An 18,776-nucleotide genomic window follows, 5' to 3' on the forward strand; every position below is an offset into this window, starting at 1 on the left:
TCAAGTAATAACAGACAGAACAAAGTACATCACAAAGCAAAATAAAAGAAAACACGCAAGTCACAGCCTAATACATTAAGAAATTGATTACAGGTAATATCTCACCCTCAAAGATGTTCCAATAAGCTTCTTTCACAGACTAGATCCCTTCCTAGTCTGGACCCAATTCTTTCCCCTGGTACAGTCTTTGTTAGATCCAGCAGACATCTCAGGTGGTAAGCAGGGGTTTTCTCATGACTGGCTGCCTCTTTTGTCCTAGTCAATGGGAGCCATCAAGATTTTAAACCACCATTAAACCACCATTAAACCACACTTTGCATAATTACAATAGGACCTCAGAGTTAAACTTCATATTTCTAGCTTCAGATACAAGAATGATACATGCATACAAATAGGAGGAATATATTCAGTAGGTTATAACCTTTTTTATGATAACTTACAAGAGACCTTTTGCATAAAGCATATTCCAATTACATCATATTCACACTTCTAAGCATATTTCCATAAAACATATGGAGAGCAACGTCACACAGGGTGCATGTGTAAACCTCCAGATGTGGAGAACAGATTTTCTTTATGTCCACTTTCATTCACTATGGTCGCTTGCTACAGCATCTGTAGCCCAGAGCTTTGGCTTCTTTTGGCTGTGGATCAGAAAACATATGCCAGCCCAGTAATGCAAAGTCACTCATTTCAAATTAGTATAGCACTGGGTGAACAGTTCAGCAAAGAACAGAAACCTAACTCTTCTAAGTCTGGAGTATCCTGACCCACAGCAGTAGATTTATAGTGCCTGCATGCTGGATATAGAAGGTTAATTCTAAACAGTGTGGTGAATAGTTACTATACTACCTAAATTTAGAGCAAGACAGAGGGGATTGATGGCAACACTTACTTCCTTAAAACAAAAAAATGTGTCTATTTGTCCTTTTATGGTGGAAAACAGAAGAATCCTTAAAGGTATTTAAAACTCGAGTCTCCTAAAGGTGAAAGGGCTGACCATTGTCAATGAGTGAACTTATCAGAAGTGGGGAAATGTGCTTTTCAGGGTCTTCTAAGGCCCCTAATGGATGGCCACCACAGAAACATGTTAGAATTCACTTCTAAAACATCTATAGCAATGAGTTTATAAAACCGTGTTGCAGGAGGCTCACTGAATTAGCATGACTTTCCAACGCTATTTTAATGGTCAACTGGTTTTAACTTTGCTTGCAGAATCTGTGTTGCTTCAGATAGAGAATGTAATTAAATTTGGGAGAGATTGTGAAGTGGGGTTGAGAAAAGGAGATTGAGTTGTGCTTTCATATAGTGTAGAATAGGCATGCGTATTTATATTAAGAATTGGTATGTAAAATTATGGCATCCAGGAATAGCTGCTTTTCCTTTCAAAACGGCTCCACTTTGGTGCTGCTGCCGTCTATGTAGACGTCATTGCCGGCAGTTTCTGTTAAATGCCAAATACTGTATCATGTAGAGCTTTTCTTGCTTCATATCCACATTCCATAATTCGTGTGGCCCTGATGAGGAGCTGCACTAAGCGGTAGGCTTCCTCCTCCTGGCTCCCTCCATCCCACCCTGAGCCTCTGAAAGAACTGTGGAAAATCAGCAGAATTGCTGCAGAAAAATCTGTGAATTCCCCCCTCCATGGAGTGGGGGATGGGGGGGTGGGAGAGAGGAGGGAAGGGAGGAACACTCAAAAAACTATGCAGTGACAACCTGTTACAACATAGCTACTGGCAATATGTTTCCAAAATCATTTATTCTAAGACAGAACAAATCTGAATCAATGTCAGATTCACTGTAATCTCTATACCAAGTTTTTATTGCTCTTGATTTCTTCTTATATTAAGTATATGTCAACATTTTTAAAAAAATCCCCAAAAAACTACTGACACTGTGCTCACTAAATCACACAGTTTAATATTAGAGCTTACACTGAAAATATAAATTCAGCGTTAACTCTGCACCCCAAATTCCATGAATGTTGCAGCCTTGAATACCTTTCACAGTTATACCCTTTCACTTTTAAAAGCTCTTGTATTAAAAAAAAAACACTGTACAAGGTGGAAGTCCGTTTTAAAGCTTGGATATGTTTTGAAACATTTTCCCCTGTTCAGTCACTGGCTGCTTTGGAGCGGAACTAGCTATTTAGCATTCCTCCTCTGTGTGATCATGTGCTGCCATTAAATCTGTATGACTACAAGGGGAATGTATGCATCTCCGCAATGCAATTAGGCTGTAACATGAGATCCTACAGTATGTAATGCATAATGCACCTGCAAATTACTGGTGGATGGAGCTGTAATATACGACTGTGAATAAAGCCACTTTCCTGTTGGAAGCAGTCATGTCTACCTATAACATGAGCATAAGTTTTCCTGTATGGAAGACAATTCATTCTCTCCCAAATTTCACAATATAACGGGAGTGGGGAGGGTGCTATTTACGATTTATAGAGGAAATGTCACAATAATAAGAAATTGCTTGACGTAGTTCCTGTAATTAGTCATTTTTATATTTTTAAAAAATAATTATGCTGGAGTACTCAATTAATAGTTACTGTATAATTCCAGAATCAATATATACAAATGCTTAGCACTTCCATAGTGCTTTGGAAACATTAACCCTTTTAGTACCGTGGTGCAGCAGATAAGTTGAATGTGCTTCACTTTTACCATCAGAAAAATGGAGGTTACCTATTTAAGTGCATTGCCCAAGGCTACACAGCAAGCCAGTGTCTGAGCTAGGATTAGCACTCAGGGCTTTCATGCTGCCTTGTTCTATTTTAAACTAAAAAAAATACATGAAAGCAGTATTAAAGGACAGATTTAAACAAGGAGTATTGATGAACGGGGGAAAGGCTAAAATTACTGTAAACAGTTGAAGGGCTTAAGGTCCACTATGTCATGCCTTACTGATCTGTATTGAATGTCTCACCATAACAGTGAATTCCACACGTGATACAGCTTGCAAACGCCAAAGCTGAGAACTCAGTGGGGAGTACTGTATCTTGAAAAAAACCCTACCGGAGGTAATACCTGATGCTAAATGTAAACAAGCTCAGGAAAGAAGCAGAAAAAAAAGAGGCTTTTAGACCCTCACTTTTATCATCACTGTCAAATTCAGCTTGAAACCTAGCATTGTATTCTAAACCCACTTCACTATACGTAGTTCGTTTGTAAATGAAGATAGGTAACATTTTACACACTATTTTTTGCATCCAGATGATCACTTTAAGCTCTGGATTTTTTAAAAGAAAATCTGTTTTGAAGTGAAATCTATTACAAAGGAAAAACTCTCAATGTTTTACCCCTTGACTCCTGTGAGCAACGCACTGGCTGAAGGCATTTTATCTCTCTTGAGCACACACAGGCTGTCTCCCCCCTTCACTGCAACTCTAAGATGCTGCTGTTGGCTTTTTTAGACACAGGAAAAATGCTGGTTTGCTTGAATTTATTGGGATAAGCTGATCAATGTCCATTTCTAATATATGTGGGAAGAAATCGGCTTTCCCCTAGAGTGTCTCACCATGTGGAAAAAATGTAAAGGAAAATTCAGAGTGAGTAGTTGAAACATACATATTTTTCAAGTTAATGTCTAGAGGTTTACCTTGAGTAGCATTAGATTTAGGAGCATAGGTAACAATCTGCAGTTGAGAAAAACAGAATGGCTGATCTGTTGGAATGCTCCCTCCTCACTTGCAATATCCCCATAATCTCCCAAGGCAGATATACCATTACACACAATATGGTCACTCACATAACAATACAATTAGAGCTAGCAGTGTATTAACACGATATCTGAACAAAAACTCCCTCTCCCAAAAACCCCTGCTATCATCATGAGAAATTCTGCCCTCCCATGAAATAAAAAAGGTGTATGTGTTGTTGTTTTTTTGGTTGTTTTTTTTATACATGCCATTGGAGTTTTTCTAGTAGGGTAAAAATGTATAAAGTTTTGGAACAAAAATCAGGGACAATTTTTTTTGCAATCAGCTCAGATGTATTCCTTGATGAGCATAGCATAATTGCTATTCTTTGCCCTCACTCCTGAATAGCAAAGAGGTTTGGAGGTGCATCTACAGATACATTTCGCCCACACTTAGTAGTGTATGAACCTACTTACAGCTACAGTGATTATGTGGCTTTGCTGGGTAGGTAGTGAATCTCCCTCTGATCCCAATCTGTGGCCAAAGTGTGAGTCTGGAGCAGTGTGCCCAGCTACTGCTTACTCCTTGCACAGTATAAATGCAGATTCTATGCCCTGTCCCTGTCCTGTACACAGGCCCCTCACTAGCTTGTGTGGGGGCTGGTGCAAAGCCTAGTACGAGTGGTCATTCTTGTACTCTACTTCATCGAGCTTCAATGCAGAGCTCAGGCGGTGCAGAGGGCATTGGTCTGGAGAAAAGCAGTGCTTAGGAATACAGTACCTGATCCTCCATAGCCTCAGAGAGACGAGGTACGTGAGGTAATATCTTTTAGTGGGCCAACTTCTGTTGGTGAGAGAGACAAGCCTTCGAGCCACACAGAGCTCTTCCTCAAACCGTTCTACAAACCCTGGTTATACACACAGCTCTTATTCCTGTAAGTAGTCCAGTTGAAGTCACTAGTAAGATTAGGCACATACATGGCGAAGTGGAGCCATCTTGAAAGAACTTTGAGGCTTTATTCAATAAACAGACCAACAAAACACTGACAAATATCTGTCTATTTCTGTTTTGATTAACTTAGTTTGTACAGGTTTCAGAGTAGCAGCCGTGTTAGTCTGTATTCGCAAAAAGAAAAGGAGGACTTGTGGCACCTTAGAGACTAATAAATTTATTTGAGCATAAGCTTTCGTGAGCTACAGCTCACCTCATCGGATGTATTCAGTGGAAAATACGGTGGGGAGATTTATATACATAGAGAACATGAAACAATGGGTGTTACCATACACACTGTAATGAGAGTGATCACTTAAGGTGAGCTTTTACCAGCAGGAGTGGGGTGTGGGAACCTTTTGTAGTGATAATCAAGGTGGGCCATTTCCAGCAGTTGACAAGAACATCTGAGGAACAGTGGGGGGGGGGGAAATAAACAAGAGGAAATAGTTTTACTTTGTGTAATGACCCATCCACTCCCAGTCTCTATTCAAGCCTAAGTTAATTTTATCCAGTTTGCAAATTAAATAAATTTGTTAGTCTCTAAGGTGCCACAAGTACTCCTTTTCTTTTTAGTTTGTACAGTGTGGCTTACAAAAACAAACCAATCTAACAACTTCTTTGAAAATTTAAAATCAAGTGGAACTTAGTCTTCAATATGATCCTCTACCCACATTCATTCCCTGATTTCACTCTTGTCTCTGACATGTCGATGTTGCCAACATGCATCCTGTCTGTGAAAGCAATGCATTCCTTACATGGGAAAGGCTTTTTATATAACAAGCCCTGATATTAATTCATTTGGTTCAGTACTTTGATTCCAGCTTCCAGCAATGCCAGATTAGTTCCTTTTTTTCTTTTCGAATTTGAGTCAATCCTAATTTTACATGAACACAATGGTTTGATGAATAATCTAACAAGTCTGTGTAATGCATGTATGCCGCAACAGATCTCTTGACAGCCAGTTTACTGAGGATTTGCTTATTTCATCAAGTTCTGTCAAAAATTGGGATAAATAAATATAACATAGTTTACTACATGATTGAGAATGTTTCATTACTTAACGGATTATGTCTGGAGCAAAATGTTTTTGTCACTAGTAGGACACTTGCTGTGCAGTCCTAAATCAATATGGAATGATAAAAGCATATTTGGGTATACATTTATTTTCAATCAATACAAGAAAAAAATCACTCCTTTTTCTTCTGATAAATCCTAGAATTTCTTGATAATGCATCGTACTTCATTTCTGAAGTTCCCTTGACAGTTGAATTGGACCCATTTCACTTCCATTGATTATACCAATGATTAATTTTACCCTCTGTGTTTGGTACCGGGCTATAGCTTAAGAGTCAGTAATTCCAATCTCTATTTACAGTTATATAGATGGACAGCATACTTGACATCTTCTGCTTAGTATCCTATTTTTTGGCAAGTAGTCCAGTGCCTGAACAAGTTGCCATTTTTGATGGCTATAATTATCCCTTTTGAATGACAGTTGCTTATGTAAATTCTCTCCTATCACCTATGCTATACTATCCCATTAGTTTTATAAGGCAGCATTCATCATCGTGTCTTATAATGGATTTTTTTTAAAAGGAATCCAAATGGCAAGTGAAACCACTATTCTTCTGCAGTGATGGTTCATTAATTAAAAGCATTTATGAGGACGTGAGCCTTAAGGTGTGACTGAAGATAATCAAATCTGGCTTCTGGCAGATCTTCAGAGAGTACTAGTTGCATAGATGAAGGCCCTCAAATGAGTGCCAGGCTGCCAGTCCTACCAACATAATTTTAAACAACCCACTTCCAGGGTACACTCGGTGATGTGAAAAAATTATATCTTAACCAAATAAATGCCTGAGAAATACACTGCAGTGAACCATTCCCTGATGGCAGGGGATGGATTAGATGATCAAATAGTTCTTAACTTTCTCTAGTTTGTTTCTGCATGGATGATGGCTCCTGATTGGCAATCATGGCATAGTAATTAACCGATCTGATTGGTGTATCATTGTGTGGCAAGTGTAGATCGCTACTGAAGAGCCTATTTTAAACACTGCAAGCTATATTAGCATCTTTGATTAATGCACACAATCTAGTTGCCCCCAATGCTCTCTGAAGAGTGGTGTTAATGGAACTCTGTCATATTCCACCAGCCCAACAGGAGTTGCATGTCACACCACTCATCCAGCTAAGACCCCACTGGATAGTGGCGTATCATTGGTGCTGGCTGGCTAGTAGAGGTAGTGTGTTTTTATAATTACTCAAAATGTAAACAACACATTTCTGTGCCAAATTAGGTCAGCGTAGATGACCGAGAGTATGAAAGAGCCACAACAAAAGGTTCTTTAGGAATTTAAAAGGAGTCCCATTTTACAGACGAATTGCCACTTTTTGCAACTTAAATATGTGCCTCTTTTCCCCAGAATTTGGCACAAATGCACCTGAAGCTGGCATTGAAATGCAACATTTAAAATTGGCGCGTTCTTGCTTTTTGGTATATGAAAAAAGATATTTAATCAGATTTCATGGAAAAGCTATGTTTGGAGATGGAAAGTTACCCCAAATGGCAAAAAGTTAATGTAAAAAATGTTCACTATTTTTTGCAAAGCATGAATTATGAATAATAATGTTGGCTCACTACAACCTATTGTATTTCTAAAGTTTGTGACTGCTAGAAGCAAATATTTCCAATGACCAATGATGGCACACTAGATTGGGAGGGCTCTGAGTTATTACAGAGAATTCTTTCTCTGGTGTCGTCTGGCTGCTGGGTCTTGCCCGCATGCTCAGGGTCTAACTGATAGCCGTATTTGGGGTTGGGAAGAAGTTTTCCCTGGGTCAGATGGGCAGAGACTCTGGGTTTTTTTCACCTTCCTCAGCAGCATGGGGTACGAATCATTTGCAGGTTTAAAGTAGTGTAAATGGTGGATTCTCTGTAACTTGAAGTCTTTAAACAATGATTTGAGGACTTCAGTAACTCATCCAGAGGTTGGGGTCTATTACAGGAATGGATGGGTGAGGTTCTGTGTCCTGCAATGCGAGGAGGTCAGACTAGATTATTATTATGGTCTCTTCTGACCTTAAAGTCTGAGTTATGCTGCACTATTGCTAACCTGTAATGACCGATGTTGCAGGCTAGAATGCTGAGCCATCCTTTACAAGCTTTGTCCAGTTCTCCTCAGCTTTTTTTATCCTGTCCTACTCTTTGCTGCTGATTTTGTACAATCCTGGGCAAAATGACTTCTCCAGAGCTGATGTAACTAACACTTTAAGGAGCAGCTGGCAGGAGGCGTAGATAGTTGGCATGCCACTCCTTTTTCACAGCCACTGAGCACATTGTTTCCAAAATGGATTCATCCTGTGCTGGCCTCAGGCCTGGGATTCTACAGCTCCCTCAGAACCAGGATATCACAGACGAGATGTACCCAGGACATAGGGGAACACTTCCTATTTACCACACGGAAGGGTTTGAAATAAGAAAGAAAAGACAAATGTCCATATTGTAAGACCTTTTAAAAAAAAAAAACTTCCCAAGTGTATAGTTGTGTGTAGTTAAGAGATACATTCCGAAAATGCATCAGATCTTAAAACAAATCAAGCTAAATACACAGGGAAAGAGTAATTAAAAGTAAACAAGTAGATCATTGGAGTTTTACATGATACCCAGTGCAGTCTATGTAGTATGCCATATACAGTTCCCTGAGTTTCATTAGCTTACTTTTTAATTGCTTCTTTAAGAAGTCTCTCTGATAATGTATATTTCTGGTGTACCTGTTGATAAGTATTTCCAGAATTACAAAAGTCTCACATAAAACCATATTAAGGAAGCTCAGTAATTCATGGATTCAGTTAAATGAAGAAACAAAGATTAAAAAGTGGGAGTGGGTCCAAGTTTTATAAGCTTCAGTACTGGGTGAATGCCAAACCAAAACAGGCTGTCTTTCTTGATTATTAAAGTGGCTGATTCATATTAGTTGGAGGAAACTGAAATATTGGCAGACATCATGTTTCCTGTAAGATGTGATCAACTTTGAAATCTAGAAATTCCTTCTTTTCCAAGAAAAAAAACTTTGATTAAATCCATATTTCTTTGAGCCTCCACCCTCTCTCATTTTCTGTGCATTGCCTGCAGTTGTTTTGGAATTGCAATACTAGGTAGTGAGGGAGAGCGCAGATGAAAAATGATGGTCCAAGTTGATGGCACCTGTGACATTTATTGAGTTTATCAGTTTGTTGGCAGAAAGATGAGGCCAGGAAATTAGTGGCGGAAGTTCAGATAGTAAGGGATCCTAAGGACTCGTCATCTCTTTGAACATGTATTCTATTTCCTAATCACCATTGAATTCTATTAGTGCTCACGTTTAGTTTAGCAATGATATATCTTGTTTTAGCTGACACTTGAGCTCATGCTCAAATAAATTGGTTAGTCTCTAAGGTGCCACAAGTCCTCCTTTTCTTCTTGTTTTAGTAATAACTTTCACCCCTTGCCTGCTAAACTAGTTCTTCCCAGGACAATGATTTATTGTGGAGGTAGATGTTACATGAGCTTCAGAAGTCCTATTCATATTATGCTCTGAGCATTACTCTGAGATTCAAGTTTTCTTCTTGAGCTGTGTGGGATCAGTGGTACCTCTTTAAAACAGCTCAGGCTGTTAAAATTAATGTTGGCAAGAAGGCAATAGGAATTTCCAAATGTCAGTTTTAGGGCGACTGGAGACCAAACAGAACTGCAAATTGTTGGATTAGACTATAACCATCTTCCTCACTGTGACCTGTCATTCATTGCTCATACTCACATTTCATTATAAGGCAGAACTGAAATTACATTATGGTTCTTGTCATGTATTCATGGCCCTGTGTATTCTTTTGGTGAGGATGAGAAGCCTTATCTGTCATTAACTCAACTGGCCACTAGATGTCCGTATTGCTTTTCTGAACTACAGATGAAAGCAAATTTCTCTTGTAATTACAATAAGAAGACTCTTAAAGACAGAAGTTTTGAAATTCATAGTTTGAGGCTAGCAGGCACCATTTCCACAAGGCTCACTGTTGAGAGATATGAGATGCTTTCACCTTCTTCTGGAATGAAGTACGCTATTGTCTCAGCTGTTCCAAACCCGAAAGCAAAAATCACACCTTAGCCTCCTGAATTTATTTATTAAAGACATTATATGGTGTCCCTTCCAGTGGCATCTGGCCATTCATTCACACAAAAATGTATATGAAGTCACAAATATTGGAAGACCCAATATATTTACATACAATGAACCCATTCCTGTTACTATCAAAAATCAATGGCAAAACTCCTACTAACTTCAGTAGAACCAGGATCCAGCTCAGAGATACTTTAAATGGTTGCCCAAGTTAAAGACTGAGGACTTGTCTTCATGGTACAGTAATGCAGACCAGTGAGTTGTGAATTCTATAGCACACAAATGTGTTGTGCACTAACTGGCCTGTGTAGACCCTTCTGGTACAAACTGAAAGTTCCCTAGTGCATGTTTACACAAAAGTTCAGTTCATAAAGAATGACCTTACGTAACTGAAAATTTGGGGTAAACTTGGGAAAGCAGAATGAAACTACTCAAATTGTGACTCTGGGGGTAATAGTTCACCTCTTGTGAAAAGTGTCATAGGGTCCACAGCAATCTCCCAGGCATTCACAACAATGTGGGGATGTGATTCTGTGAGACTTGACAGAAGAGCATCGACTATTGAACCAACCTTTCCTGCAACACTTTGCTTTTGGTGGTCTCCCATCCAACCACTGAGCTGGCACAACATTGGGAATTGGATATTATTACAATCCAAGTTAGCCTGGCCTGCAGATTGTAATAGCTCAGTCTCTTGCCAGCATTTGTGCTCTCAGCAGCAGTAAAAATGGCTATTTCTCACCTCCTTTACTGACCCTGGCACAGGGGAAGCAATTTGTTCTCAATATGTCTGCATGGTGGCTGCCCCCTTCTCCGACAAAAAAAAGAAAGTCTCAGAGCCTGTGTCAGCTGACTCAGGCTTGTGCTATGGGGCTAAACTCTGCAGTGTAAATGCTCTTGCTCAGATTAGAGCCTGAGATCTGAAACCTGGCAAGGGGGACACTGAAGCCAGTGAGGGATGCCAAAACTATCAACCTGTAATGTAGGTAGGTTGTAGTGAGTCTGTTTCTGCACTACCTTGAATTTAGGCTAGTGCCCTGTTTCCTGTCATCTGTCTGTAAAGAGCTAGAATATATGTTTTATAGATCACTTTCCTGGGGTCTCTTGGCTGGTGCTCTTCAAACATTCCTCATAAGTGGCACCCAACAGATTTATTTTTATTCTATTCCCTTTTGAAGTGCTTCTCCCAGTGCTTTGGGTATAACGTTTGGCCAGTTGGGGATGAAATATTAAAAAGACTGAAACACTGAAGTGTCAGAAACCACCTCTTTTAACAGTGAGGTGAGTTCCACCTTGACAGAACACCACGTTGTGTAGCAGATCAACCTCTTGTGCAGTAATCAACTCAGAGCCTTCCTGAGAAGCTAGTTCTGACACTTTCATTAGGAGCAAAGCAGTGTGAGCCTCACTGCTCATACTGTGAGTCCTCTGTGGGTAAATACATGACTTCAGTCACTAGGGGTGTACATTTGGTATCTTTCACAATCGCTAATTTCACTTAAACGTAATAAGACATGGTCAAATCTAGCCAAGACGTATTGATCCATTGTTAGTGCCTCCCTTCGGCAAAGTAGGATGTGAGTGTCTAAATGTTCATTTTTGGTGGGATTTTCCAAAGTGTCTGAGTGACGTAGGAGCGCAAGGATTATTTATTTTCAATGAGACCTGTGCTCCGTTGTTACTCAGACACTTTGGAAAATCCTATTCTTGGCCTTTACTCAGAAAATCTCATGATTTTGACAGAGCGGCTTACTGTTTCCAGGTCTTTACCCTGAACTTCTTTGGCAAGGTTGATGAGATGGCTGTGGTGATGAATGTCTGGCAATATCTGGAATCATCAAATCCTCTCATTCCATATCAGTCTTAGGTTCAGGTCTCCATATGCTTTAAAAATTGTGCTGGTCTTATTGTCTGACCTCCTTGAGATGGACAAAGATCTGTTCCAAGTTAACAGTTACAGAAGAATCAACCTGAAGTTTAATAAATTGTCTGTGGATTCTGGCATTGATAAATGGAGTCACCCTTTTTCCTTTGAGGGACCCCAGAGTGGAGTTGGGTGACTGCTCATCTGCCCTGAGAACTTTCTCTGTGTGGTTGCATCGGGTCATACTTTTGTCACTCCTGCTCAACACATATGTGAAGCTGCTGGAGGATATGTGGAGCTGGTGGTTTAGGTTGTAGTCTCATCAGGATGCTGATAACATATAGCTTAAATGTCTTTTGTTGACTACTGATGTTGCAGAATGTCTGCTTTCATTTCCAATTATTTGGCCTAAATAAGAACCTGGATAATAGCAGGGTATCTGGTTTCAGTCCTAATAATCTTAGAGATTATGTAGATGGAGGAAGCATCAATAAAGTTTGATGGAATGGGAATGATGCCCGCCCCTGTTATAAAGGAGGTATACCCAACTTTCCTAAAGGAGTTTCACAATATACAGATATGTTTGAAGCCCCAGGTGATGCTTATCAATCTGTAATTGATGTGGCAATTAAGAACATCTCTCTCTCTCTCTCTCGTGGAACCTGCTAAAATAACTTGAGGCATTGTGATTTCCAGGATGGCTTATTGTAATGTATAGTACCTAGTGACCCTTTGGATCACTGGTGGAGAAAGCAGCAACTGATTGCTTGAGGAAGCAAGGCTATAAGGAGTACACTGCATTGATGTTCTACTTACTTTGCTGGCTTCCTCATTCCAGAATCTGATATTGATCTTTGAAGTCCTAGTGCAAAGATGCTGTCCCATCGGTTTACTCGTGCTTTTGCTTGAAGCATCTGGGGGGAGAGGGTGTATTTATACTCATCTGTTATATGAGGAGTGCATGGGTTTTTTTACTCAACATTAATTATATAAATTTTATATTGCTCAAATTTATACAAGTGCCCAGATGAGTTGGTATATGTTTAAAATGAAACATAAACAATATATAGCATCAGACAGATAGGATGAGCTAAAGGGACTACAATCAGATACACTATGCCCTGGTCTACACTAGGACTTTAGGTCAAATTTAGCAACGTTAAATCGATTTAAACCTGCACCCGTCCACACAGTGAAGCCCTTTATTTCGACTTAAAGGGCTCTTAAAATCGATTTCCTTACTCCACCCCTGACAAGTGGATTAGCGCTTAAATCGACGTTCCCAGCTCGAATTTGGGGTACTGTGGACACAATTCGATGGTATTGGCCTCCGGGAGCTATCCCAGAGTGCTCCATTCTGACCGCTCTGGACAGCACTCTCAACTCAGATGCACTGGCCAGGTAGACAGGAAAAGAACCACAAACTTTTGAATCTCATTTCCTGTTTGGCCAGCGTGGCAAGCTGCAGGTGACCATGCAGAGCTCATCAGCACAGGTGACCATGATGGAGTCCCAGAATCGCAAAAGAGCTCCAGCATGGACCGAACGGGAGGTACGGGATCTGATCGCTGTTTGGGGAGAGGAATCCGTGCTATCAGAACTCCGTTCCAGTTTTCGAAATGCCAAAACCTTTGTGAAAATCTCCCAGGGCATGAAGGACAGAGGCCATAACAGGGACCCGAAGCAGTGCCGCGTGAAACTAAAGGAGCTGAGGCAAGCCTACCAGAAAACCAGAGAGGCGAACAGCCGCTCTGGGTCAGAGCCCCAAACATGCCGCTTCTATGATGAGCTGCATGCCATTTTAGGGGGTTCAGCCACCACTACCCCAGCCGTGTTGTTTGACTTCTTCAATGGAGATGGAGGCAATACGGAAGCAGGTTTTGGGGACGAAGAAGATGATGATGAGGAGGAGGTTGTAGATAGCTCACAGCAAGCAAGCGGAGAAACCGGTTTTCCCGACAGCCAGGAACTGTTTCTCACCCTAGACCTGGAGCCAGTACCCCCCGAACCCACCCAAGGCTGCCTCCTGGACCCAGCAGGCGGAGAAGGGACCTCTGGTGAGTGTACCTTTTAAAATGCTATACATGGTTTAAAAGCAAGCATGTGAAAGGATTACTTTGCCCTGGCATTTGCGGTTCTCCTAGATGTAGTCCTAAAGCCTTTGCAAAAGGTTTCTGGGGAGGGCAGCCTTATTTCGTCCTTCATGGTAGGACACTTTATCACTCCAGGCCAGTAACACATACTCGGGAATCACTGTAGAACAAAGCATTGCAGTGTATGTTTGCTGGCATTCAACCAAAATCCGTTCTTTATTTCTCTGTGTTATCCTCAGGAGAGTGAGATATAATTCATGGTCACCTGGTTGAAATAGGGTGCTTTTCTTCAGGGACACTCAGTATAGCCCATTCCTGCTGGGCTGTTTGCCTGTGGCTGAACAGAAATGTTCGCCGCTGTTAGCCACAGGGAGGGGGGAAGGTTGAGGGGGTAGTCACGCGGTGGGAGGAGGCAAAATGCGACCTTGTAACGAAAGCACATGTGCTATGTATGTAATGTTAACAGCAAGGTTTACCCTGAAAGAGTGTAGCGACTGTTTTATAAAATGTGTCTTTTTAAATACCGCTGTCCCTTTTTTTTTCTCCACCAGCTGCATGTGTTTCAATGATCACAGGATCTTCTCCTTCCCAGAGGCTAGTGAAGCTTAGAAAGAAAAAAAAACGCACTCGCGATGAAATGTTCTCCGAGCTCATGCTGTCCTCCCACACTGACAGAGCACAGACGAATGCGTGGAGGCAAATAATGTCAGAGTGCAGGAAAGCACAAAATGACCGGGAGGAGAGGTGGCGGGCTGAAGAGAGTAAGTGGCGGGCTGAAGAGAGTAAGTGGCGGGCTGAAGACAGGGCTGAAGCTCAAATGTGGCGGCAGCGTGATGAGAGGAGGCAGGATTCAATGCTGAGGCTGCTGGCGGACCAAACCAGTATGCTCCAGTGTATGGTTGAGCTGCAGCAAAGGCAGCTGGAGCACAGACTGCCACTGCTGCCCCTCTGTAACCAACCGCCCTCCTCCCCAAGTTCCATAGCCTCCACACCCAGACGCCCAAGAACGCGGTGGGGGGGCCTCCGGCCAACCAGCCACTCCACCACAGAGGATTGCCCAAAAAAAAGAAGGCTGGCATTCAATAAATTTTAAAGTTGTAAACTTTTAAAGTGCTGTGTGGCATTTTCCTTCCCTCCTCCACCACCCCTCCTGGGATACCTTGGTAGTCATCTCCCTATTTGTGTGATGAATGAATAACGAATGCATGACTGTGAAGCAGCAATGACTTTATTGCCTCTGCAAGCGGTGATTAAAGGGAGGAGGGGAGGGTGGTTAGCTTACAGGGAAGTAGAGTGAACCAAGGGGCGGGGGGTTTCATCAAGGAGAAACAAACAGAACTTTCACAGCGTAGCCTGGCCAGTCATGAAACTGGTTTTCAAAGCTTCTCTGATGCGTACCACGCCCTCCTGTGCTCTTCTAACCGCCCTGGTGTCTGGCTGCGCATAACCAGCAGCTAGGCGATTTGCCTCAGCCTCCCACCCCGCCATAAACGTCTCCCCCTTACTCTCACAGATATTGTGGAGCACACAGCAAGCAGTAATAACAGTGGGAATATTGGTTTCGCTGAGGTCTAAGCGAGTCAGTAAACTGCGCCAGCGCGCCTTTAAACGTCCAAATGCACATTCTACCACCATTCTGCACTTGCTCAGCCTGTAGTTGAACAGCTCCTGACCACTGTCCAGGCTGCCTGTGTACGGCTTCATGAGCCATGGCATTAAGGGGTAGGCTGGGTCCCCAAGGATACATATAGGCATTTCAACATCCCCAACAGTTATTTTCTGGTCTGGGAATAAAGTCCCTTCCTGCAGCTTTTGAAACAGACCAGAGTTCCTGAAGATGCGAGCGTCATGCACCTTTCCCGGCCATCCCACGTTGATGTTGGTGAAACGTCCCTTGTGATCCACCGGAGCTTGCAGCACTATCGAAAAGTACCCCTTGCGGTTTATGTACTCGGCGGCTTGGTGCTCCGGTGCCAAGATAGGGATATGGGTTCCGTCTATAGCCCCACCACAGTTAGGGAATCCCATTGCAGCAAAGCCATCCACTATGACCTGCACATTTCCCAGGGTCACTACCCTTGATATCAGCAGATCTTTGATTGCGTGAGCTACTTGCATAACAGCAGCCCCCACAGTAGATTTGCCCACTCCAAATTGATTCCCAACTGACCGGTAGCTGTCTGGCGTTGCAAACTTCCACAGGGCTATCGCCACTTGCTTCTCAACTGTGAGGGCTGCTCTCATCCTGGTATTCATGCGCTTCAGGGCAGGGGAAAGCAAGTCACAAAGTTCCATGAAAGTGCCCTTACGCATGCGAAAGTTTCGCAGCCACTGGGAATCGTCCCAGACCTGCAACGCTATGCGGTCCCACCAGTCTGTGCTTGTTTCCCGAGCCCAGAATCGGCGTTCCACAGCATGAACCTGCCCCATTAGCACCATGATGCATGCATTGGCAGGGCCCATGCTTTCAGAGAAATCTGTGTCCATGTCCTGATCACTCACGGGACCGCGCTGACGTCGCCTCCTCGCCCGGTATCGCGTTGCCATGTTCTGGTGCTGCATATACTGCTGGATAATGCGTGTGGTGGTTGATGTGCTCCTAATTGCCAAAATGAGCTCAGCGGCCTCCATGCTTGCCTTGGTATGGCGTCCGCACAGAAAAAAGGCGCGGAACGATTGTCTGCCGTTGCTCTGACGGAGGGAGGGGCGACTGACGACACGGCTTACAGGGTTGGCTTCAGGGAGCTAAAATCAACAAAGGGTGTGCCTGTACATCAAGGAGTATTTCAGGCAGGACTGCACGGAGGGTTCCAATAAGAAATGGTGCACCAAAGTTATCGTTGTTATTGGAACAAGGAGGTTAGCCTGGCCTCTGATTGATACATGGCTAGATTAACCTCGCTGCGCCTTCTCTGTGACTGACTGCAGTGTGATCTAGACAGGGGAGGAGGAAAATGAGTACAAAACAAATCTGGTCTATTTCTTGTTCTGACCCACTCCATCTATCCTTTACATCTTTGGCTGGCAGCAGACGGTGCAGAAGGACTGCATGCCATCCACATCTCATGGCTGCTTGGCAGAAGATGGTACAGTACGACTGCTAGCCATCTTCATCTCTTGCCTGCCTGGCAGAAGATGGTACAGTACGACTGCTAGCAGTCCGTATCGCCTGCCCGCTCACCATAAGACGGTTCAATAGGACTGCAGGACTAAAGAGAATGACCTGGTCAAGTCACTCCAAATTTAGTCCCTGCGCCCATGTCTGCCCAGGCGCTCCCAGCCGACGTGGCCAGGAGCACCTCGGACACGACGAGGACGACTACCAATCGTATTGCACCGTCTGCTGCCAGAAGGCAATGGGTTGCTGCTACTGTGCAGCAAAGCCGTACCGCGTCTGCCAGCACCCAGGAGACATAGGGTGACGGTTACCTGAGCTGGCTCCATGCTTGCCGTGGTATGGCGTCTGCACAGGTAACTCAGGAAAAAAGGCACGAAATGATTGTCTGCCCTTGCTTTCACGGGGGGAGGGAGGGTGGGAACGGGGGCCTGACGATATGTACCCAGAACCACCCGCGACAATGTTTTAGCCCCATCAGGCATTGGGATATCAACCCAGAATTCCAATGGGCAGCGGAGACTGCGGGAACTGTGGGATAGCTACCCACAGTGCAACGCTCCGGAAGTCGACGCTTGCCTCGGTACTGTGGAAGCGCTCCGCCGAGTTAATGCACTTAATGCACTTAGAGCATTTTCTGTGGGGACACACACACTCGAATATATAAAACCGATTTCAAAAAAACCGACTTCTATAAATTCGACCTAATTTCGTAGTGTAGACATACCCTAAGGGTATGTCTACACCGGAGCTGAAGGTATAACTTCCAGCTCAAGTAGACATACCTTTGCTAGCCCTGATCAAACTAGCATGCTAAAAATAGTAGTCATGGCTGCATGAGGGGTGAGACCAGCAAGCACGCTACATATGTACCGAGGGTTTCAGACTGGATTACACTCAGGGCAGCTAACCATTGTCCATGCAGCCATGGCTACAGTGCTATTTTTAGTTCACTAGCTCAACCAGGATGTGTGTGTGTGTGTATATATATATCTGAGGTGGAAATTACACCTCCAGATCCAATGCAGACCTATCCTAAAGGTATCAGTGAAAGATCCATCAGAAATTATATATCCTGGAGGATGATTCAGAAATAAGAGAATGAGCTTCCCATGGGAGCATTGGCTACGTTACCTTCATTCTAAAATTTTAGAAAGACAGCACGTGTGCCAAGAAAAGTAATTGTTAAATTTCCTGGGTGAGATTTTTGTGCTGTACCCCTTAGGTCTTGTCTTTATTTTGTGTGTGTGTGTGCGGGGGGGGAGGGAAGGGAGGGAAGTAAGTGTCCTTACCTTGTGTTAGCTACCACAAGGTCAAATCCTAGTGAAGGCAAGGCTGGTGGTAGCTTTCACAAGAGTTAGCATGTGACACTCCCAGGGGTACGCAAAGTCGTGAGGTGTCTTGCCACTACGTACCCTTAGCGTGAAGTAGTCTTGTCTGTCTTCTGTGCTTCAGCTCCCTGAAACCAACAGCCTCTTCCCCACAAACACTGACTTCCAGCTGTCTGGAGACTTCGCCGTCTCCATGCAGGCTGGTGGCAAGTACACCCCAACCCCCGAGTTCCTCGCAGTATCCAGCTCTTGTCAGTAAACGCTCCCAGTAATTACCAAGTACACCAAAGAGACAGTGTACGCACAGATTAACGGGAACAACTCAGGATCAGGTCTTTTATAACATAGCACTTTAATCTTTTTACAGTGAAAACAAATATCTTTATTAAAAAAGATTAAGATGTAAGAGATAGTGAGCAAGGAGAATAAGAATAGGTTACATGTAAATCAAAAGGTATAACACACTTCTTAGAGTCTAAACTTAATTTTAACAGGCTAAAATTCTTGTCTAAAGCAATTTCTCATCTAAAGCAATCTCCCAGTGTAACTAACACACATGGCCAGGGTGCAGCATT

The 18,776-nt window shown here is 42.9% G+C and overlaps 2 protein-coding genes across 2 annotated transcripts in view; both read left to right on the top strand.

Moving 5' to 3' along the window:
- Nucleotides 1-18,776, top strand: part of LOC140918344 (glutamate receptor ionotropic, NMDA 2A) — a 220,538-nt gene that overhangs the window by 165,220 nt on the left and 36,542 nt on the right. The gene's annotated exons all lie outside the window — the stretch shown is intronic.
- LOC140917979 (uncharacterized) lies at nucleotides 12,922-14,905 on the top strand. The gene is made up of 2 exons (XM_073361509.2): nucleotides 12,922-13,719; nucleotides 14,307-14,905. Exons 1-2 carry the CDS (start codon nucleotides 13,137-13,139, stop codon nucleotides 14,846-14,848), a joined length of 1,125 nt encoding a protein of 374 aa, XP_073217610.2. The 5' UTR covers nucleotides 12,922-13,136; the 3' UTR covers nucleotides 14,849-14,905.

Source organism: Lepidochelys kempii, chromosome 10 (assembly GCF_965140285.1).
Source record: "Lepidochelys kempii isolate rLepKem1 chromosome 10, rLepKem1.hap1, whole genome shotgun sequence".
Taxonomy (NCBI): Eukaryota; Metazoa; Chordata; order Testudines; family Cheloniidae; genus Lepidochelys; species Lepidochelys kempii.

What these genes read in the sequence shown, in the direction of transcription:
- LOC140917979 (XM_073361509.2), top strand. Translation starts at nt 13,137, where the DNA reads ATGCAGAGCTCATCAGCACAGGTGACCATGATGGAGTCCCAGAATCGC. An exon ending in AGGCGGAGAAGGGACCTCTG is followed by an intron (nt 13,720 to 14,306) that starts GTGAGTGTACCT and finishes TTTCTCCACCAG; the next exon opens with CTGCATGTGTTTCAATGATC.